The 24,266-nt window shown below is 36.7% G+C and overlaps 2 protein-coding genes across 2 annotated transcripts in view; one reads left to right on the top strand and one right to left on the bottom strand.

Annotated features, from left to right (window-relative positions):
- The window catches only part of FTCDNL1 (formiminotransferase cyclodeaminase N-terminal like), a 62,662-nt gene extending 51,948 nt beyond the window's left edge, over positions 1-10,714 (bottom strand). Inside the window, exons 1-2 of the mRNA XM_081143458.1 lie at positions 10,396-10,714; positions 8,842-8,915 (exon numbers count right to left, since the gene is read on the bottom strand). The gene's annotated coding sequence lies outside the window, so the exon portion shown is untranslated. The remainder of the gene's footprint in view (positions 1-8,841; positions 8,916-10,395) is intronic.
- Positions 10,712-22,503, top strand: LOC308560014 (mitochondrial protein C2orf69). Its single transcript, XM_081143456.1, has 2 exons — positions 10,712-11,180; positions 19,098-22,503. Exons 1-2 carry the CDS (start codon positions 10,851-10,853, stop codon positions 19,920-19,922), a joined length of 1,155 nt encoding a protein of 384 aa, XP_080999582.1. The 5' UTR covers positions 10,712-10,850; the 3' UTR covers positions 19,923-22,503.
- Positions 22,504-24,266: the final 1,763 nt, after the last annotated feature.

Genomic DNA, 24,266 nt, shown 5'->3' with positions numbered 1-24,266 from the left:
AGAGGAAGGACCTTTTGGCCTTTGGCACAGCATGGAGGGAACTAGAGAGTATTATGCTAAGTGAAATGAGCCAGTCAGAGAAGGACAAGTACAAATGATCTCACCTATATGTGGAATATAGTAAACAAAATAAACTGATGAACAAAGTGGATCCAGAGACATAGAAGCTTGGAACAAACTGAGGGATCTCAGAGGGAAGGTGGGGAGGGTGTGGGTGGGGGAGAGAGATTAATCAGGGAACTTGTATGTTTATGGGCACGGCCCACGGACGTGGACATCAGTGTGGGGAGGGCCTGGGGGTGGGATGGATGTGGGGTGGAGGGGATCAGTGGGGTTAAAAGGGGGATATCTGTAATGGTCTCAACAATAAAGAAAAAGTCAATAAATAAATAAGTAAATAAATAAATAAAATTATGAAATATCTCATGCTTACAAAATGTATAAATACACATATATAACATGATACATAAAAATAATATATATGGTTCAAAGAATAAAAAAATACACATCCATGTAATCACCACCCAGTTTAAGAAAACAAACGTTACCTTTCAAGCCTTTCGAGGCTCTACCTGGTCACATTCCCTTCCCACCACCTCTTCAGAAATAACTACCTATTTGATTTTTGAATTTATACCTCTCTCGCTCCTCATAATAGTTTTATCTACAAATGAGTGTATGTTCCTACTTCTTAGATGGCTTCTCAAGGATCCAAAAAAGAGTGTTTCAAGAGGCTGAGATAGAAGCTCCTAGGCTTTTTATGACTTAGCTTCAGAAGTTCTGGAGTGTCATTTCTACCATATTTCATTGATCAACTAAGTCACTAAGGGCAGTCTAGATTCAAGAAGTGGGGAATTAGACTCTACCTCTCAATGAGAGCAATATCCAAGAATGTGCATTCATCTTTAATACATCACAGTTGAGTTCTGTTTGCAGTCAACTGACAACCCTACTCTCATGGATCCTCTAGAATTTAGTTTCCCAATCTTATGTTCCTAGGCATCTTTCAAGCTTCACATTTTCCAAATTTTCACTGTAGACACTTTCAAAATTGAATCACCTGATGGGAAAATCTGATTCTGAACTTCCCACCCAAGTTGAGGCTATTCTCTGAGTAAACGACAGATTAATTGAAGTGTATTCTCCACCATTGCCACCTACCTGGCTTTTAACATTTTATCTAAAATTTACAGTCATTATTATAATTACATCCTCTATTGGGAAAGCTCAGAGGTTGTCAGATCCCAGAATCTGAGCACCAGGTATATAAAACATCGGAGGGCATGCAAGTGGACTGGATTGAAGGAACAGGAGCTACTAACTAGCAAAAATTCCTATTCTCCAAGCAGGCAGCAGAGTTACTGGATCTAAAGGACTGGTCATGGGCTGGGGTAGTGGCTATTTTAGTAAACAGAATGAGCCAATAACTTAAATCCAAGTGTCTTGAGGACCCTCTACAGTAGTAACTTTTGTACAACTCAGAGAGGAGGATGTTAGGGAGCCCCAATAATGAGTTAGTCTCCATCTTTATTAACATAAGGCTCAGAGTTAAATTTAAATTAGCTTTAAAAAAACAGTGTGGTATTTTCTCCAGACCTGAGTTTGTGGACAGAGATTCACACTGGTCTCAGCTGAAACTTTTATACTATTTGCCAACCCTCTTCCTATCCTTCGGTGAAAATTCCCTCTCACCGCACCTACCATCCCAAGTAGCCATTAATATACTTCTACCATTATCCTCAAGGCCTCTACTCTCACATTTGCAATCGATGGCCTCATTTCCTTCTTCTCAAAGAACTCAAAATTCTCTCCATCTATCTCCCAAACTTATCTATGTCCGTATGCATTCTTCCCTCTAGTGTCAGAGAAGGGCATGGGAGCTGAGGCAGCTTTCAGGTAACACACGAACCATTTAAATAAGAGGTTGAGGCTGTAGGGCACTTTGTTGATCACAAAGTAATTACAGAGGATTTAAAGTTTTCCTTTTTGTTTATCTTTATTTTCTAATTCTCCTACATGAAAATGAATTGTGTTAAAATATACTGATGTGTTTTAAAAAACCATGCCATGCTATATGGTGTACTTAAAAGATCTTGCAAAACAAATTCATTATATAGTGAACTTGTCCAAGAGAGACTTTGAATTAGAAATGGCTGTCATACAAGGCACTCAGTTTTCCCATCTGTTAAATGGAGTAATTAATATTAATTAGTCATTATGTTGGATAGCTTGATCCTTGCAAAATTCTAATACTTGTGATTTGTCTGTGCTCCCTCTGGGTAGTCTCTGTTATTTAGGTTGTAGTTTTGTCCCCTAGTCTTGAAGAAGATATAATGCCACAGCTGTTTCCTAAGCTATTCTGTTTGCTGTGAAGGAACACCTGCTTAGAATGTACCTAAGGAGTTCTTTCTTTGTTTTTTGATAATTAAAGCACTGCTATGGTGATAGCTGACATCTGGATTCACTTTTAAAGACTTCGCTGTGTTTTTCTGGCTCCTGGGAGATTCATGAACTATAATGCATTAGATGGAAATGTGGTGATGTGCTTCATTTTGCAACAGCAGTTTTACTCTTGCTTTGTTATTTCCCCATTGCAATGAGTGAGAGCTGCCACTCTGTTACTGCTGCTAAGAGATTAAGGGAACTGAGCTGAGCTCCAGAAATTTAATATGCCATATAATGCCTGATTTATTTTGATTCTGGCTTTGATTTTAACTGATAAACTCACTTGGGACTGCTCTGCAGAATCAATATCCAGGGATTAAAATTCTTTTTATAAACTGGTTCTGAAATAATTTCTTTTGGGGAATATGAAAGTCTAAGTTCACTTAAGTATTCCCAATAGTAATAGAGAAAGAGAAACTTGGCAAAAGTATTCTAATATTATACATAATTTCCTCAAAAGCTATAATCCTCAAACTCCACTCAATTATAGCTCAATAAACTTTTCTAGGATTTGCTTCCTAGAATTATTACATTATTACTGCCTCTTCGTTAACATTCTTCTTGGCCTGTTACTCACAAGTCAAGATACCAATGAGCAGGGGTCTTTTATCCTCTAGCAGCAGCAGAAGCTCTGGTAGTTGGCCTGGCTTTTCCTACTAGACTATAGACTTCTTTAAGGCAGTGGTTATGTCTTTTATCTTTGCCACCCCAGCAAGTGCTATTTTGGGTATAGATATTATATACTCGATAAAATTTTTAAAATAAATGCCAGGTTCTACACAGTATACAAGGTGTCAAGGAGGTGACAGTCTAGTAGTAAGGACAAGACAAATTCATATAACTGAAAAGCAAGGCATAAGATGTGCCACAATTGAGATTGAAACTAAATGCTTTGGTTATTTTAAAGAGGAAGATTTCAATTCCAGTTTTAGGGTGAGGTGGGGGTACAAAATTGAGAAGGTTGAGGGAGAAGATGACCTTTGAGATGGCCTCTGACAAAAACAGTTCAATACTTGGGAGATGCAGCAAATATCAGGAATAGGTTAGGTCACATGCTGGTACAGTAAAACAGTAGAGGTAACTGAAGATCACAGAGTAGTCACACTGAGCATGCAAAAGAGTATTTTTTAAAAGCTGGAGAAGTTAGGCTTTAAATGTTGGCTAAGGAGTCAGTATTTAATTTAAAAGACAACTATAGTGTAATTAGAGGCAGTAATTAGCAGAAGACAGACTATTAGAGCAACTGTAATAGTTTGAGTAAGGATGAAGAAGGTCATATTGGACAGGTAGTATAGCACAGATAGGCAGACAGACCTGTGTCACTTATTAGTGGTATGATGTTGGACATGTTACTTAAACTCAAAAACCCGAGTTTCCTCATTTATTTCAAAAGACTGCTGTGACTGAATTTATGTAAGGAGATTAGCACAGTCCTTGGCATGTACCAAGTGCTTGAATTAATCAGTGATATTTTAGCTGCAACCGATAAAAATTCAACTCATATCAGCATAAGCAAATAAGGGAAATTATTAAAAGGCCACTGACAAAATCAATGGAACAGAATAGAGAGCCCAAAAATAAAACCATACTAATATAGTCAAATGATCTTAGTCTTTTCAACAAATGGTGCTGGAACAATTGTACATCCATATGCAAAAAAATAAATCTAGACACAGATCTTATACCCTATGCAAAAATTAACTCAAACTCTATCATAGGCATAAATATAAAATGTGACACTGTAAAACTCCTAGAGGATAGCATATGAGAAAATCTAGGTGACCTCAGGTTAGGTGATGACTTTTAAATACTTTTATTGATTTTTAAAGAGAGAAGAAGGGAGAGGGAGAGAGAGAAACATCAATGTGAAACACCAGTTGGCTGCTTCCTGCACACCCCCCATCGGGGATTGAGCCTGCAACCAGGCCAGGAAACAAACCAGCAACCTCTCAGTGCAGGGGACGACGCCCAACAAACTGAGCCACACTGGCCAGAGCAGTGATGACTTTTAAATAACACTCAAAGCATAATTCATAAAAGAAAACAATTGAGAAGTTGGGCTTCATTCAATTTAAAAGCATCTGCTTTGTGAAAGACACTGTTAAGAGAATAAAAAGACAATCCATGACTGAGAGAAAATTTTGCAAAACACATACCTGGTAGAGGACCGGTATCCAAAATCTATATAAAACCCTTATAACTCAGCAATAAGAAAACAAACAACCCAATTTAAAAATGGGCAAAAAAATATGAGCAGACACCTCACCAAAAAAGTCATACAGATGATAAGTATATGAAAAGGCATTTAACATCATATGTCATCAGAGAATTGCAAAATAAAATGACAATGAGATACCACTACATACCTATTTAGCACCGCTAAAATACAAAACACTGACAACAAAATGCTGGTGAGGGTGTGAAGAAACCAGAACTCTCGCTCCTTGACAGTGGGAATGCAAAATGGTATATCCACTTCGGAAGACAGTTTGGTAGTTTCCTACAAAATTAGCCATACTCTTACCACACAATCCAGCAATTACACTCCTTGGTATTTTACCCAAATGACTTGAAAACTTATGTCCACACAAAACTTGCACATGAGTGTTTATGGTAGCTTTATTCATAATTGCTAAAACTTGGAAGCAACCAAGATGTCCTTTAATAGGTTAATAGATTAAAAAAACTGTGATACATCAATAAATAAAAAGAAATGAGCTATTGTGTCATTAAAAAACATACAGGAAAGTTAAAAGCATATTGCTAAGTGAAAGAAGTCATTCTGAAGAGCCAACATACTATATGATTTGAACTATATGACATTCCAGAAAGGGCAAAATTATAGAGACAGTATAAAGATCAGAGGTTGCCAGGGGTTCGGAGGAGGGAAAGACGGAGGGAGGTACAGAGATCTCTATTACCTCTACATCTGCACATGAATCTACAATGAGTTGAAAATAAGTTCAACTTCTTAAAATTTCATTAGGCTATTTTTATCTTCTTACTGCAGACAAGAGTTTGGCCAATTGTTTTGCTATCATTTAACAAAGGTAACCATATTTCAATGCTTCAATATAATTTCTTAGTTGACTTAGAAACTCCAGGCTGCCACCAGCCTCAGATACCAATCTAGGCCTTTCTGAGGTGGGGGGTTGGGGGGATATAATTATTCCTGATAGTTTTGAAAAACTGTTCAACTGTTTTCTAAAGCAGCTGCATCATTTCTACCAGCAATGCATGAGGGTTCCAATCTGTTCACATTATCACCAAAGCCAGTTATTATCTGTATTTTTGTATTACAACCATCCTGGTAGGTATAAAATGGTATCATTTGTGGTTTTAACCTGCATTTCTCTAGTGGCTAATGATGTTGAATATCTTTCATGTCCCTATTGTCCACTTGCATATCTTCTGTAATATATCTATTCAGATCCTTTGCCCTTTATAAAAATTGGGATATTTGTCCTTTTACTGGTGGATGGTAATATTTATAAATTTTGGATGCAAGTCCCTTATCAGATATGTGATTTCCAAGTATTTTCTCCCATTCTATGAGTTGCTGTTCACTTTCAAGTCCTTTGATCTACCAGATGTTTTTTATTTAAATGAAGCCCAATTTGTCTATTTTTTCTTTTGACTCTTGTGGTTTTGATGCATATAGTATAAAAAGCTTTGGTTAATGCATGGTCATGAAGATTTACTCCTATTTTTTGTTCTAAAAGTTTTATAGTTTTAGCTCATACACTTAGGTCTATGATCCATTTTTAAGTTAGTTTTTATGTATGGTGTGAGGAAGGGGTCCAACTTCATTCTTTTATATGTGGCTATCCAGTTGCCTCAGAACTACTGGTTGAAGACTTCTTTTTCCATTAAATTATCTTGGCACCCTTGTTGAAAATCAAATGACCATAAATTTCAGGTTTATTTATGGACTCTCAATTATACTCCATTGGTCTATACATTCACCCTTATGCCAGTATAACACTGTCTTGGTTACTGTAGCTTTGTAGTAAGTTTTGAAATGGGGGAATTGTGAGTCCTCCGATTTTGATCATCTTTTTTCAAGATGTTTTGGCTATTCTGTGTCCCTTGGATTTCCATACACATTACACATTTTAGGATCAGCTTGTACATTTATGCAAAAAAAAAAAAAGGCAGCTGGAATTGCTATAGGGATTGCATTGAGTCAGTAGATCAATTTGGAGAGAACTGCCATCTTAACAGTATTAAGTCTTCTGATCCACAGACATGGGATGCCTTTCCATTTATTTAGAAATTTATTTAATTTCATTCAACAATGTTTGTAGCTTTCAGTATACAAGTTCTTCACTTCTCTCATTAAATTTATTCATAAGTATTTTATTTTTTGATGCTATTTTAAACAGAATTGTTTTAAACTGTTCATTGCTAGTGTATACAAGTACAATTGATTGTTGCATATTAATCTGTAACCTTGCTGAACTCATTTATTATTTCTAATAGTTTTTAGTGGATTCCTTCAGATTTTTTATATACAAGATCATGTTATCTGCATGTTTAATCTTCCTTTCCAATCTGGATGTCTTTTATTTCTTTTTCTTGCCTAATTGCTCTGATTAGACCCTCCAGTACAATGTTGACTGGCAGTAGCAAGAACAGACATCTTTATCTTGTCCCTGTTCTTGGGAGACAGACATTCAGTTTTTCACCATTAAGTATGATGTTAGCTGTGATTTTTTTAAAGATGCCTTTTATTAGGTTGAGGAGGTCCCGTCTATTCCCAATTTGTTGATTTTTTCCCCCCTTTATCATGAAAGGGTGTTGGATTTTGTCAAATGCCTTTCCTCTGTTAAGATTACCATGCCATGTTTTGCTTTTTATTCTACTGATATGGTGTATAATGGTAATTGATCTTCAGAGTGAAACCAACCTTGCCTTCCTGGGATAAATTCCACTTGCCATGGTATATAATTACTTTTGTATGTTGCTGGATTTGGCTTCCTAGTATTTTTTTGAGCATTTATCAAGATTTTAATCAATTTTTCCTTCACCTTAATAGTAGGTAAAGTACAGTGTATAGAACTACATTCACCAATATCATTGCATTTGAGGATTCATTAAGTGTTAAAAATAATCCATAAGGACTTGGCTTATAGTGATTTGTATTTTGGTGAATCATGAACTTTATTGAAGCATGTTTAAATCATATGCTAAAAGTATAGTGCAAAAGGTGTCACTTAGCTAGTGAGAGCAGTTAAAAAATAAGCTTTCAAATCCCCAAATGCCTTTACTCTCTAGTCTTATTTCATCAGGTATTTTGGAGGCAAAATTATATACTACAGTTGCAAACCTAATATGAAGCCCCCTCTTCTCAATGTCCAGTTTTAATACAGAGATTTAATAATACAGAAAAAGACACCTACCCCAAATCAAGAAAAATTGAAAAGAATTAAAATATTTATTGGAATCTCTCAAAGGATATAAAATGGGGTCCAATTCAAATCCCATGAAAAAACATCTTAAAATCCCCCCCCCCATTCCTTTCCCATTTAATCTCTGGTAGAGACCCACATTTAAAGTTTTCTGTCTTTTTTCCTCATTTTCTTCCCTCTTGTATCCATTCACTTTACCTTTTAGTAGAAAAAGGTAAAATGTGCATTTGTGGCCCATATGCCAAATTTGGCCTATGCATGCATTTAATTTGATATAATATTTTAAAAGCAAATTTAATTAGTTGTCAATATTTGGAAAATGACACATAAATATCTGTGTATTTGATTTACCTTGAAAATTTGACAAAATTTTGCATTAATTTTATAATTGGCTTATAGCAAATATGACTGCCTCCTTCAAATATGACACGTTCCTATTGTTTGCTACAGTTTTACCACCTCCTATTGATTACATATGGCCCAATTTACTATTTATGACATAGACCTAGCCTCTAGATACTGAAGTCTGTGATCTTTTTTATGTTGTCCTTTCCAATGCTAGTTTTTCTCAGACTCTCTAATTTTGCAACTTTTTCTATTTATTATAGTTAGTCTAACAAGAGTTCTGAGAGCCCCCACAGGATCCCTTGAGAATTGTCGAGTCCAGAGATGAGCTGTAGCCTTTTAGGCACTATAAGCTTAATAAAATCCCAGTGGAGATCTCTATCTGTTAGAAAGGAACAGTAAACTCAACTGATTACAGTAACTTTGTATATGTAAAACCTCTGCAGGGTAGGGCAGTCCAGTTGTAAGAGAGAATAAAGGGGGAAAGTGCTGCGCTGTCTGCGCCTATCGTTATTAGAAAAGTAGTGATTTACAAAATTGGTCTTCCTAGAAAAAGGAAGAGTAGATGGAGAGAGAATAACAAATATTACGGTAGTATCAACAGGACCTATGAGAAGGAATTACTATTTCTATGACTTACCATAAATCAACTGATGAATTTAGAGCTGTTAATTTCTCTGGAAGTGGCTCCTACAGGGTTGTGTAAATCCTTGCCTGTGGGGGAAAAAACCTGTGCTTACTTCAGTCTGTTTCTTTACTCTGCCCTTTAAATCTGCCTGGCCCTGGTGTGGCTCGGTGCTTGAGTGTTGACCTATGACACAGGAGGTCATGGTTAGATTCCCCGGGCTCCATCCCCAGTGGAGGGTATGCAGGAGGCAACCATCATCATTGATGCTTTTTTCTCATCATTGATGGTTCTATCTCTCTCTCCTCTCCCTTCCTCTCTCTGAAATCAATAAAAATTAAAAAACCATTAAATCTTTAAATGCATTTCTCACAGACCTCAATATTATTAGAGATACTGAGACAACTTCACAGTATTTATCTTTACTACAATTAATTTTCTTTCTAAAACACAAGAACTCCCCATCTGATTCAATAGTGATAGAGTCACTTAAAATTAATTATATGAGACTAAAATGAAAAACAATACTACAAAAATCAAAAGCTGCATTTGAAGAACATGTACATGTTTCGGCTTTTGGATTTCAGTAATTCTCTACCTCATGAGAGAAAGTAACAACATGTATGTGATGTGCAAAATACAGTGAAGGCTGGTTGCCTGAATATGGTTATATATTCATTATCATATAATTAGCCTCTGCTTCTTTCAACCAGTTATTTTTAGAAAACAGATTTACTTAGTAATAACAATTAAATAATTTTAGATTGGTTACATTCTTACGATGTCAAATGGAATTCAATAATTTAGACCACAGTAGGATGGCATATTACACCTCTATAATGTCACTAAGTATATATAAATATATATATTTTATCATTTGCTCATCTGTGTTCTTACTTCAAAGCAATTGTTAATATTTAAAGGTGTGGAGCAAAGAAAGCAGTATGTGTGTTTAAACACACACACATATATAGATTCAGGACAGTTAATAATATGGAGTGCTTAGTTTGATTCCTGGCCTACAGTAAGGCCTCAATAAATGCTGGACTTAATTTTTATAATTCTCACTAATCTCTCTCACAAGGTTCTTCCCAGTGCCTTGCCTCATAAGCACTTCAGTTCAGAATCCTGGGTCTTCCCCTCTCCCTTCTTTGTCTTTAGCATACACTTGACCAAATCTTCTTCCTACACAACTGGCCACAAATAGTTGTTGGACACCTATGATTTTTCCACGGTTCAAACTGGTTTTTGAAAACCCTAAAATAGCAAACAACAGCAAATGTATAATAAGTCATGTCTTGCCCCCATTTTTTCTGTCCCAATCTACGTGCCCTGTTTCCTGCTACCACTAAGAGATGCATTAGACTTCATATCTAATCATAAATTCTTACAAACCTAGAAATCTTGGTATAGCTACAAAGAAAATCCCAGGGTATGAAAGGAGGAAGATTCCCTTTACCCGGGGCACGTAGAAGACCTTCCACAGATTTGTCTACAGGGCAGAATTATCCCACTTATATCTCTGGGGCTGTGTCCATTTAAAGGCTAAAAGGACTAGGGAACCCTCACCTGAAAGGTGAGCCGACCGAAACGGGCACAAAACCCTGTGCTACGTCACTGGACAGCGACCTTCAGGCCGCTCCTGCGGCTGCGCATGCGCCACAAGTGCCCGGCTTCTAGCAGGGTCTTTGGTTTTTACTTTCTTCGCAGTCCTTCCGCTTTTCCCCAGACTTCCTTTAGAACTTCCCGGCTGTGGCAGAAACCGCCAATCACAAATGTTCTTCTTCAGGACACGCCCCTTCCATCGTCCCCCTCCGGGAACCGGAGTTGGATTTCACGCACACCCCTCCTTCCTTACGCACGCTGCGCGCTGACGTCTGCCTGTGACGCTGTCGTCGCCCGCGCGCCGACTCCCGCCCGGGCGGCTCCGGCCGACCGTTGGGCTGCTCGTCGAAGTCCCGCCCTCAGGGCCTCACACTGCTCCTCCCCCACCCTCCCGCCATCCGTTCCGGCGGCGGCGACTCATGTGGGGGTTCGGGCTCCTGCGGTCGCCGCCGCTGCTGCTCCTGCTGCCGCAGCTCGGACTCGGAATCGCCGCCTCACGCTCTCCGGCCGGAACCATGAACTTGGGCGGCGGCGGCTCTGCGCAGTGCTCCCCCACGGCCGAGGGGCGCCGACTCCAGTGCCTGCGTCTGTCCGCGGTGCCGGGAGTCGACCCGCAGCGCAGCAACGAGGTGCTCCTGCTGGCGTCGGCGGGGGAACCGGAGCGGCGGGATCTCTCTGGGGACCTGGCGAAGGAGGAGCTGCCGCCGCCGCCCCAGCATCACGTTGTCTATTTCCCCGGGGACGTGCAGGTAACCTGGGGCCTGCCTGGGCACCGGTTCCTTCCCTGCGTGTGTGCGAATTCCCTAGGTTCGCGCCGCGCCGCGGCACGGCCGCACCCGCGCTCGCGCTGGCTCTCCCGTTACTCCGCGGGAGCCGCAGCCGCTGCGTCCGCGCCCCTCATCCCCTCCTCTTGTAGCCCCAGAGGGAAGGTGTCCTTGGAGAGCTGCGACCTCCGAAGCGCCAGCTGTCAGTCCAGGCTTCAGGGGAGCAGAATTTGAAGCATAGGAGGAATGACACATGATATACATTCATTCTCTGACTTGGTTTCTCAGAGTGGGGAGAGAGAGAGACAGAGACGGAGAGACGGCTTTTAAATTACCTTAAGCGCCTAGGGCTCCACTGGCAGTTATTAAAAAGCAAACAAGTAAAACAAAGACAGAAACCCACAAATGACAGTAACCCTAAGAAAGAGAGGGTGGGTGGAGAAAAGGGACAGTAATTGCCATGCCTGTCAACATTTTGATACCTAAATTCTGTATTTTTGGCTTTTTGTGTGATTTTATCTATATTATTAATTTTATAGCTGCAGGGCAAATAACCTTGAATATGTTTTCCTGGAAAGCTGGGTGTCGATCTAGATCTTAATCTAGAGCCGTGTTGTTTCATACGGTAGCCGTTAGCTGTATGTGGCAATTTAAGTTAATTAAAATAGAATTAGAAATCCGTTTCCTCAGTCACTAGCTGCATTTCAGGTGCTCAGTTGCAGCCAAGCTCCGTGCGTGCTGTAACGAGTAGGGCAGATAGGTACGGAAGAATATTTCCATCATCACAGAGACGTCTACTGGATACTGTTGGTGTAGACAGGTAAAGCTAGAATATGTCTAGATGTTTCTTACACCATGAAACTTAATTTATTGTTTTTGAAATTGATGCTATAAAATGATATACTTACAAACTCTGTGCCCTGAGTCAAATGGTGATTAAGATATCTGTAGTTTTTTTCTCTTGTCCTCAAAATAATTCACTGATCTAGTAGACTGCTAATAAACACTGATAAAAACTAATGTTGAGACTTAAGAAGCTTAATTTATTCAATCAGTGCCCTTTTGCTCAGTTTACAAAAACAGCATGACATTGCTGACAGACTTCCAGATTGTGGACCAGCTATTGTGTGCATCTATAAAGATGATGATGATAGTATGATAACTAACCTTTATTGAACACCTACTCAGTGTTTTTAAAATGTGCCTGCCAGAATATAGTACAAGTCTTCAGGTGAGGTCTAAGAAATGCTAAAATACAGTTAGAGTAATACCTCCTTTTGTTTTGATATCATCCATTCTTTATGTAGCCTGAGATTCCATTAGATTTTTGGACAGTGATATACTGTTGGTTTATGCAGAGTATGAAGCGCTCTAAAAATCCAGGTCTTTTAGAGAAGAAATAGAGGATAATGCACCAAAAGGCTTTAGGCCAGATTGCCTAGGTTTGAACCCTGACTCTGCACTTTTTACCTATTAAATCTTTGACCAAATTGCAGCTACCCAACTATAAAATAGGAATAATAATTTATAGGATATCAGTGAGGATTAAATATGTAAATACCCAGTGAATTACAGTTTCTTCTCATCTTTCTGATGACCTGTTTAATTATGGAGGTACCCTTGTATTCAGTTATTGGGCTTTTTCTCTGTGTACCTTTACCCCCTTAGTGAACCCTTCCAGACCTGTGGTTTTACAGACTACCTATACTCTGACAACCTTCAGCGTTTGTGTATATAACCTGGACGTATACCGCAAACTTTAGACTTACCAATTGCATGCGCAATATTTCATTTTGAATATTAAATAGATACCGCAAACCTAAAATCTTTACCCCTAAACTTGTTCTTCCTACAGCCTTCCTCATCACAGTTAATGGAACCTCCTTTTTAGTTGCTCAAGTTAGATATCTTGAAGTTATCCTTTAGTCCTCTCTTTCACACCAGATATCTTAATCCATCAACAAAGTGGCTTCACATTCTTAATGTATCTAAAAGTGATCATTTAAAAATACAAGTCAAATCATGACATACCTCTCTGCTCAAAGCTCCAGTTTTTCCCCATTATCACTCAGAGTAAAAGCCAGAGACCTCTTGATGGCCTGCAAGGCCCTTCACTATCTTCACCTTTTTCCACCTTGTTGCTTTTCTGACTATCTCGTTTTTCTCGTTTACTCTGCTCCAGCCCCACGAGCCTTCTTCAGATTGCTCATGGTAGGCACACTTCACCTCAAAAGCTTTGAAGATAACTGCCTAGAGGAACAGCCTTCATGCAAGTAAATGCAGGATTCATTACCTCATCTGTTTCAGATCTTTGCTCAAAAGTTGCCTTTACAGTGCAGCCTTTTCTGACCATCCTGTTTAATAATCAAACATATTAGTTATTCATTTTGGTTTTTGTCTTCCACCACTACAGTGTAACCTTAAAGTCTGTTTTCTTCACTGATACGTCTATGATGTTTAGTGACTGGCATGTAGTAGGTGTTCAATAGATAACTTGTTGAATGAATCAATGTACGTAAGTTGCTTTGAACAATGCATGAAGTGATTATATGAAATACTTTTAGGCTCAGATTTCCTTATCCGTACCTTTGTACTTGATTCTTTTGAGCTTAATGTTTATCCATATGAAATTTACTCTGTTACATACATCTCATCTTTTTAGTGCATTGGTCCTTTTATTTATTTACTTTTTATTTATTTATTTTTAAATATATCTTTATTGATTTCAGAGAGAGGAAAGGAGAGGGGGAGAGAGAGAGAGAGAAACATCAATGATGAGTCATTGATTGAGCCCACAACCAGGGCATGTGCCCTCACGGGGAGTCGAACCCCAATCGCCTGGATCCTAGGTGAACGTTCAACGGCTGAGCCACGCCCGGCCGGGATATTGGTCCTTTTAGAACCATTATTTTGGTTTGTATCTGTATCTTTATTCATAATTTGGATAAGTATTGAACAGAATGGGACCAAACAACTTTCTAGGGTATCAGTGGAAGCTTTGCCTCATCTTAACACAGATTCATTGTTTGAGCAAAAGTAGGTTTACAGTTGTTTGTATGGAAAATAATACAATAGTAATAGAAGAATAAACTCTGGCCCTCGCTGGTGTGGTCCAGTGGTTAGTTTCAGCTCATGCACCAAAAGGTCTCAGGTTTGATTCCCATCAAGAGCATGTACCTGGGTTGTGGCTTCACTCCCCACTCCTGGTCGGGGTGTGCATGGAGAAGGCAACCAATCGGTGTGTCTCTCCCACATCGATATTCCTCTCTCTCTCTCTCTTCCCCTCTTACTCCTCCCCCTTCTCCCACTCTTTCTGAAAAGCAATGGAAAAAAATATCCTCAGGTGAGGATTAACAACAACAAAAATAAACTCTCAGTTCCACATACAACTGTAAACCAACTTTTGTGCCACTCTGTATATATATTATTTCACACCTGGTCATGTACCCCTGAGACTCTGTCAAGCATCCTTCTTAGGCTGATTCCTGTTATGGTCCTTCTATCTTGTTTACTTAGGATATATACTTTATGCTCAGTAAAGATGCCCCCTTGCCCCATTTTTTATGAAAATACAGCTTGTACCTAATTAGTTCTCACTGTGCTGTAGGACCAGTCCATCTAGCTTAAATCTTTATCATGAATGTCTACAAATTCTTGGAGACACATGTCAAGTTTTCCTAAAAATCCTTTGTACCTTAATTTCAGTGGCATTGTGAGGTGGGCCTATAAGTTTTGCAGGTTAGCAAGCATCTGCCTGTGCAGTAAGCACCCCTTAATCTCTCTGATAGATTCTCTTGCCACCTGTCTCACCTTGGGATGAGGAGAACCTTGCCCCCTACCTTTCACCCCTACAGGGAGAATAAGTACATTCTGTAGTCTTTAGTCTTTTCTGTAGATTGCAATGGTCATTATCTGGGTTGCAGAACCAGTTTTGGCTACTGATTGGCAAATCCTATGAGAATGTCTGGTGTCTTTTGTCTAATATGGGAGTGCTTATCCATTGTTTTCAGATCTTGTCTTTGACACAACAGTAAGAATCCCATTTTTACATTTTAGTACACACAGTTCCTTAGTATAAGTATTTTCCTCTCTGATCATGGGAGAAATAAAAGAAAATACCAGATTTTTAGATTTACCACCTCCCATGTAGTAAAGACTAAATGGAGAATCATAAAATCTTGAGTTGATTTTGACTCATTAAATAACTATATAAATAACTATAGTATCTAGAACCTCAGTTTTTTTAGCTATAAAAATAATTTAGATGTACCCTTTTCGCTATAAGCTCCTATGGTAATTTTACCATGCTTTTATCACGAATCTGATGTGCAGAAGGCAGTAGCATAATCCATAAAAATTAAATGATAGACTTTTAACATACAACAAACTATTAATGTTAATGAGACACAAACATTAAAGTGTTAATGAAGAACTTTGAGCATCCTATTGGGCAAATTATCAAAGGACATGAAAAGAGAACAAAAGAAAAAAATGAAAATTGCCAATAAACATAGACAAATTCTCAACCTGATTAGGAATCAGAACATGCAAATTAAATCAAAAGTAGACATCCTTTTATCATAGTAGGGAAGATTTTTTTTTTAATTAATGCTAATAGCCAGTGTGGGCCAGGATGTCGGAAAATAAGCACTCTTGTATACTTCAGTGGCAATGTAAGTTGGTATTAATCTTACTGATGGGAAGTCTAAAAATTATCATGCAAATCTATAATTATTGATACAGGATCATGCCTATACTATATTTTTAAGTGAAAACTGTATATGCCGGCCAGGCATGGCTCAGTGGTTGAGTGTCGACCTGGGATCCAGGCGATCAGGGTTCGATTCCCAGTCAGGGCACATGCCCGGGTTGCGGGCTTGATCAGTTCCTCTCTCATCATTGATGTTTCTGTCTCTCTCCCTCTCCTTTCCTCTCTCTGAAATCAATAAAGATATATTTTTTTAAAAAAACAAAAAACTGTATATATAAGCTTCCTGCAGGAGAAGCAAAGAATGCTCTTATATACATACATGTATATGTGTATGTATACTAAATAAAACTGGAATGCTAGACACCAAAATTTATTTTAATAATAATATTTTTTTTAATTTTAGAGGAAAGAAGAGAGAGAGAAACATGATGTGAGAGAGAAACATTGATTGGTTGCCTCCCACATGCCCCCCGACTGGTAATTCAACTGGCAGCCTGCATATGTGCCCTGACCAGATTTCGAACCTGCCACCTTTTGGTGTACAGGATGATGCTCCACCCAACTGAGCCACGCCAGCCATGGCAATCATGATTATTTTTAATTGGTGATTTTATGGAGGATTTTTCTTTCTTATATCTTTACATATAGACTAAGTTTTTGTAGTATTACTTTTAATTTTTTAATAGAAAAAAATGTGTATTCTGCTAAAAATTTAGTCCATTTAAGGTTGTATGTTGAAAAGTCAGTCCCCTTCCATCCCGTTCTCTCTAGTCTCCCATTTTCTTTCCCCAAGGCTGTCACTGTTACTGATTTATATGTCCTTCCAGAGATATTCTATGCCAGTGCAAACTTTTTTTAAAAACAAATGGTAGCATTGGCATACGGGGTTTTTTTTAAGCCATTTTACAACCCATATGAGTACTCGGGGCTGTCTCATTCTTTTGAAGCAGAAATAAATATACATATTTATTTATATGTGTATTCAAGTATATCACAGATAAATTTCTAGTAGAATCACTGAGCAGAATTATTAAATCAAAAGGGAGGTGTATTTGAAATATATATATAATATATATATGTGTGTGTGTGTGTGTGGTATATGACTGATAGAAATAAGAAAAAATTACAACTCTTTTTCTCTTTCCCTCATACCCTCTATCCATCTGTCAGCAAGTGCTGTTGACTCTCCCTTTAACATATATTCAGAATCTAACCACTTTTTACCAATTTCAGTTCTACTACCACTCTGCTTCAAGCCATCTTCTCTCATCAGGATTATACATCAGTAGCTTCTGCTTCAACTGTTGCCCTTTCACACATAGCAGTCCTTTCAAAATATAGATTATATCAGCCCTCTGCTCCAAACCCTATCAGAGCAAAAGCCAAAGTCTTCACAGTGTCTTACAAGCATGATCAGCACATCCCTCCTCCCCAGAAATCTTTCTTGGTGATGACTTTTGCTTCTTGTTCACTCCAGTGGCGCTCCTCTTGCCTCTTGTTTATACCGAGCATGCTTCCACTTCAGGGCCTTTTCACTTTCAGTTTCCTATGCCTAAAATATCATGATTCACTCCCTCATTTCCTTCAGGTCCTTCTCAACTATCACCTTATTGGAAACCACCTGTTTTTTAAATAATCATCTCCCACCCTCTCCAAAACCTTGTACTGTACTCCTTTTTCACTGCTTCATTTATTACACTCCATTGCACTTACCACTTGAAATGTTGTTAGTCTAATCAAGGAAATATATTTTTAATTGCATTTAACTTTAAATATAAAAATTGATACTCAAGTCAGTTCCTGGAAAAGTTTTAAGTATGTTGAACAACTTGGTATGTGAATCTACCTTTTCAACTATAAATTTTATGAAATCAAAATTTGGGTTAAGTATTTCCAATGAAAATTTAGCATCCAAATTGAGATGTGCTGTAAGTATAAAAAATACACACTGGATTGCAAAGACTTAGTAAGAAAAATAAATGTAATAATCTCTGAGTAGTTTTTTATATGGGTAACATGTTGAAACAGTAGTCTTTTGGACATATCGTGCTCAAAATGTATTATTAAAAATAATTTTCACCTGTTAACTTTTTAGATGTAGCTACTAGAAAACTTTATGTGTATCCTGTGTTATATTTCTGTTGGATAATGTTGCTTTATTTACTAATGGAGTTGTTTGTTGTGTATCTCTGTACTTAGAATGTGAGCTCCATGTGGACAGTTTAGTCTGTTCTGATCCATACCCAACCAATAGGTATCCAATAAATTTTATAGATCAGGTGGATAAATTTGAATGACTTTACCTTTTTTTAAAAAAAAATGCTATGAATGAAAATTAAAACAAAATTTAAATGCTTGTCCTAGAACCTAAACAGAATGTTAATACATACAAAATGCTTATAAATAAAAGATCCAATTTTAAAAGGGCAAAAGATATGTACTTGCACAAGTAGAAATCCAGATGCCTAATAAATATATGAACAAACTTTCAACTTCAGATTTTCAATAAACCTATATCATTCCTTTGCCTATGAAATTTAACAGATAAAAGTTAAACAGAACTCTCTAGAAAATAGTATTGTAGTCTATATAAACGACCTTAAATTATAAGTATTCTTTAACCTAGTTTCTCCATATCTAGGAACTTATTTTTAAGGATGTAACCATAGATGTGTAAAAAGATTTTTCTATAATGTTCATTGCAGCTTTGGTTGTGAAACAAAAATTGAAATCAAACAGCATTCAGGTTGCTAGAGTAACCCAAATAGAAAGGGGCTCAAGATAGCAGCTTTAAAAGAAAACTATTTTAAAATTCTTTGGTCAAAAACTGTTTAATAAACCAAATTTTTATTTTTAGTTAATACGTTACAAATAATAGATTGTATGTATACTAAATAAAATTTATTAAAAATATCGATAATCCTTCTGAAGTGTTTTATTATTTAAATTCCTACTATGCTATTTAGCTATTATGTCTTATAACCTTGTCTTTTGATGAATTTGAGGGTCAAGCTAAAGAAGTAATTTGTTCAAAACTTTATAACCAGCAAGTAACCAGCAAGATTTATAGTATATTAACCATAGGTCATAACATCTCAACTTCCTCCACAATAAAAATAGGAAACTATTTTGTGGAAATAATTTTGTATGAATGTGTATTTAATGCTTCTTTCATCTTTCTTACCTTTCAGAATTATCATGAAATTATGACTCATCATCCTGAGAATTATCAGTGGGAAAACTGGAGTCTAGAAAATGTTGCCACCACTTTAGCCCACCGGTTCCCCAATAGTTATATTTGGGTGATAAAGTGTTCCCGAATGCATTTGCACAAATTCAGCTGCTATGACAATTTTGTGAAAAGTAATATGTTTGGTGCTCCAGAACACAGTACTGACTTTGGAGCTTTTAAGCACCTTTATACATTATTAGTTAATGCTTTTAACTTAAGTCAGAACAGTTTGCTATCAAAGAAGAATGTGAAAGAGTTGAATAAGGACTCCAAAGCATCTAATCGTAGATCCAGTTCTTCTCATACTAATGGTTGCCAGGGAGAAAAAGAGAGCCCCTGTGAAAACTTTGATGAGTCTGCGATGAGTTTTTATCCACCATCACTAAATGGTGCTGCTTTTACTTTGATTGGATTCAGTAAAGGCTGTGTCGTTTTGAATCAGTTGCTTTTTGAATTGAAAGAAGCTAAGAAAGACAAGAACATAGATGCTTTTATCAACAGCATAAGAACAATGTACTGGCTGGATGGTGGACATTCTGGAGGAAGCAATACTTGGATTACTAATCCAGAAGTCTTGAAAGAATTTGCACAAACAGGGATTATTGTTCACACCCACGTAACACCTTACCAAGTACGTGATCCAATGAGATCTTGGATTGGAAAGGAACACAAGAAATTTGTTCAGATACTTGGAGATTTTGGTATGCAGGTGACTAACCAAATACATTTTGTAAAGGAAGTTCCTTCCATAGAGAATCACTTCAGGGTTCATGAAGTATTTTGAGAATATTAATGTACTTGTTCCATGGAAGAGAAAAAGCACTTTGAGTTTTATAAATTCAGATGAGATGCACTTCAAAGATAATGCATCCATGTTTGGGTGGGAGGGAACACACATTCCTAAAATATGAGTGTAATGTGCAATAGTATTTCTTGCCTCTGAATGTGAAGTTTTTAATTTGGACTGGGTTAGAATTAGTTTTAAATCTAGAAGGTGGTTTGTGATAATCCTGAGGAGATATATAAGACCCTTAATCAAAGTTACAATATAGTCCTTACAAAAGGAATTAAAATTGTTATTGTTAGAAATAGTTTATTTTCTGAGTAATGTTTAAAACTAATTTTGGTGGCATTTTAACAGTTATTAGTGATTCTGGCACTGAAAACTTTTGAGTGGAAACACTCCACTTCTCTTCAAACAAAGCAAAAGCACACAGATATTTTCCATCATTTTGGAATAACTGTACCCTGCCTTTATGTTTTGTAAACTCATGGAATCATTCTTTAGTGTGCCACCAAGTGTTTTTTCTCAAGAGTCAAAATATATTTGTTTCCAAATATCCAAGAATGTGCAGTAGTGTAAAGTTGGTTTTTAAAAACATTACACTTAAGCACTGTGGCTAAATTTTTAATTGACAACTTTTGGCTAAGACATTTTGGAGTTTCTTAAATCTTGGCTGAAAACCAGTTCTTTGGGGGAAATTATTTTAAAGTGAACATAATTATGTATATTGGGTAAAAATATATTACAGATTGAAAATTTTTTCATATCAATCTTTTGAGAGAGATCAACTTAGGTAAAATAAATATATAACACTCTATTTGTTAGTGCTCTGTTGACAGGGGGACAGATTCTATAGATCTAAGTCAGTGTTTCTCCAGAAGCATGATTTTGTCTGCCAAAAGAAAGCAGCTCTCTTTGGCCAGAATGCAAAAATTATATTGCTGTAAGAAAAGTTACAAGGAAAAGTTTGAAGACACATGACTTAATTTTGGCTCAAAAACTGAATTTACTTAACACTGCTACATAATTTGGGTGAGGTTTCCTTCTGCCTCTTTCTCTTGACCTAGATAAATACATTTTGAGAAACCAAGATCTAATTAATGTCAACCAACACTGAAACATAGCTGTGTGATTAAAATAAAAGGTGAGTGGTCACTTTATAATTAGCTTTTGTGGGGTATGAAATAAAGCAGGGAAGTAACATGCTGCTTTCAGACTAAAAAAAAAAGACTGAAGCTTAATATCTTAATAACCCAGAGGACCTAAATTTATAAAACAGTATAGAGTGAAAATGTTAATTCGTGTTTTCTCCCTAGAATTATATTTTAATACTATAAACACATTCCAAATATTCAGGGACTTATGAGAAAGGATTCTTACCACACGCATAAAAATAACATCCTTTAATTCTATAAATTACAGAATAGTATGTTATTTTTAAGGACAAAGTAGTTTTATATTGCTTCAGTTTCTTTAAATACCTGTTGTTTGAGACCCAAGTTTGTAACAAGGAAACAAGTCAGCCTGATTCCAGCATTTTATTACCATAATTGATTGACTTAATGTTTCATAATCCTTGGTTAACTTCATGTGTATCTGATGTAAAATAGCTAAGTTACTGAATGTTCTAATGAGGGCGGAAGGAAAGGCATTTATTTTTATACGATTAACTACAATGGAAAGGGGACTTTCAGAATTCATTACCAAAAAAAACAAGGTATTTAAAAATCTGGGTTCTTTAGCTATTCAGTCATGTGAATGCTTATTGTTATATGTTCAATGAATATTAAAAATAAGTCACTGGACACCTGGAACTACCATACCATCAAAATGACAGTTGAAAAGTAGAGTGTTTCTTGAATTAAGATATTCAAGTTGATCCATATTCAAATACTTGACTACTTCAAATTTGTTCTTTCTCCACATTTGTTTAAAACTATTGTAAATGTTAGTATGTTCTTTTGGATTGTGCCTTTATGTTTGTGTCATGCGTCAACTGAGAAAAGTCATACAAGTAATGTGAAAGTTACTGCCACAGCATGAATGTACAATTGTATTAAATTTAATCCACAGAAGTCTGTTTTGATGTGTTTTATGTTACCAGAGTTGTTAAAACTTCATATCATTATTTGGAAGGAAGCTGATTCTCTCCACTTTGCCAGTTTGGATTTGTGTTTTCATTAATCCCCATGTTCTTTTCAAATGACTAACTTTGAACCTTTCCTATAAAAGTATCTCTTCTCTGCTTTATATTGCTCCACAAAAATTTGCATAATTTCCATCTTTTTTGTTGGGATTGCTCAGAGAACAAAATATCTCAAAAATAAGTTCTTCCTTTTCTGCGCTAATTATCTCAGCTATCCGTATTCCTTTAGTTCTCCTTAAGAGACTTGGTTAGAATATAGTGTGATTCCCCCCCCCCCCCATTCCATTCATATAATATCTAAGCACCCACCAAGGTCAAGGAAAGTCTAAGCACTAAGGATATATAGTACAGACAAAACAGTCCCAGCATGAGTACAGGAATGTGTAAGGTCTAAGAGATAAAATAATGAAACAAAAGGTAGTATTCTTATAATCACTGTTGTGTTACATACATTACATTTTAAGGGCCTTTGAAAGAAACATGTTTTACAGGGTAAGATATACATGTAGATAGACCTCATCTGTAAATTCAGATTGCTTTTCACAAAGGCAGAGGCCTAGTAGCTTTGGCAGAGACAGGCATAATAATTTAGATGGTCATTTTAATATCTCATTTAATGGAATTTTTAAAAATAGAATACAATTTAGGTGTATTTAAGACATCCAAACACTTCATGGTCTGTGTGCTTGAAATAAGACTTCAAAGTAACACCAGATATGTGGGTGACTGCCAATGTATGTTAGTTCCTCCTGGCTACATCTGTTTTTCAGCACTGAGGAGTCACCTCAGTATAGTTGCAACTCCATCCACACCTGCATTCTGGCTTCCTGCATTTTTTTTTTTTTTTTTTTTTTGGTCAACTTCTGAAACAGCTTAGATACCTGCTGTCAACTTTAGGAGAGAAAAGCCTTGTTACTAAAGTTTATAAATGTTCACCTAGCTGCTATTTAAAAGAACAAAAAGATACAAAATAAGCCTTGTTGATTTTGTTTCCCATGTTCTAATTATTGAATAGAAATCCATTGTGATTATGTACCAAGACAAATACTGTTCATGAAAAGTGAATTATAATCTCAGGTAATTTTTAAATATTTCTAATAGCTAAGGGGCAAAAAAATTTAAATAATAGACAACTGCAGATTCCAGTCTGCCCACCTACTTGTCTAACCTCAGAGGTAGTTACTATCACTGGTTGTGTATCCTTGCAGTGATAATTCTGTGTACAAATATACAGGGGTAGGTTTACTGTTGTATATAAAAGTTTATTCTTACATGTATTATAACTGTAAAACTACTTTTGCCCACCCCCATATGTTTACTTATATCTTTGTTTTACATAAATGGCTGCATTACCATACCAATAATTTCAAACCTGTTTAATTACCTTGGAAAAACTCCTTGTCAGTATGTATGTATGCGTGTGTATCTGCCTCCTCCTCTGCATAGTATTCCATTTTTACATTACACTCTGTTGTCTACCTGTTCATCATCATTAGTCTTACTTTGTATCCCTTGTCTATGCAGCAAGCAGCACAATGAGAAGTTTTGCTGGCACAGGAGAACTATTCCTTTGTGGGTCAGGTCAGGCCCTGAAAATATAGCCAAAGAATAACTATATAATGTACTCAGAAGTATTGGAGATGAGCTGCACTTAAAGGAGGAAGAATGGAGAATTACTAATCTGGTCACAACTGTAATTCCAGTTTCTATATCCTAGCTGTGAGCCTGGACAATTTAAGCAATCTGGACTGATTAGATGATTTCTGAAATCCCTTTCAGCAATAAAATTCTAGGGTTTTTTGTTGTTTTTCCCTTCCCAAAGGAAAAAGAATCTTTTAAAGAGTGCTTATCCTAAGTAACCAAATAATAAAAATCTAACAATTAGGTCTGGCTAATACAATTCCTTTTCTGACACTTCATTTTTGTTGACCTAAGTAACTTCAGTATTTCAAAGATGCCTAGAAAGTACAAAATAAATTTTTATATCTTTCCTACTTACTATAATTTGCTTTTTATACCTGAAATTTAACTCTAAACACAGGATATGAGTAGATGAATTATTTTCAAGAGGGTATTATTTCTCTGTAATTAAAATGCACCAAATTTATACACTCAGATTTCTTTAGATAGGCACATCTGTGTTCAGTAAATATATTTCATCTTCAATGCCAGTGCAAATAATTACTAGGTCCAAAACA

This window comes from Miniopterus schreibersii (assembly GCF_964146895.1).
Source record: "Miniopterus schreibersii genome assembly, chromosome: 7".
Classification (NCBI taxonomy): domain Eukaryota; kingdom Metazoa; phylum Chordata; class Mammalia; order Chiroptera; family Miniopteridae; genus Miniopterus; species Miniopterus schreibersii.
This window is presented reverse-complemented; position numbering and strand designations above follow the sequence as displayed.

Bases quoted from the DNA above. Each gene is read 5' to 3' on its own strand.
- LOC308560014 (XM_081143456.1), top strand. From the start codon at position 10,851: ATGTGGGGGTTCGGGCTCCTGCGGTCGCCGCCGCTGCTGCTCCTGCTG. The intron at 11,181-19,097 runs GTAACCTGGGGC...CTTACCTTTCAG, and splicing joins ATTTCCCCGGGGACGTGCAG to AATTATCATGAAATTATGAC.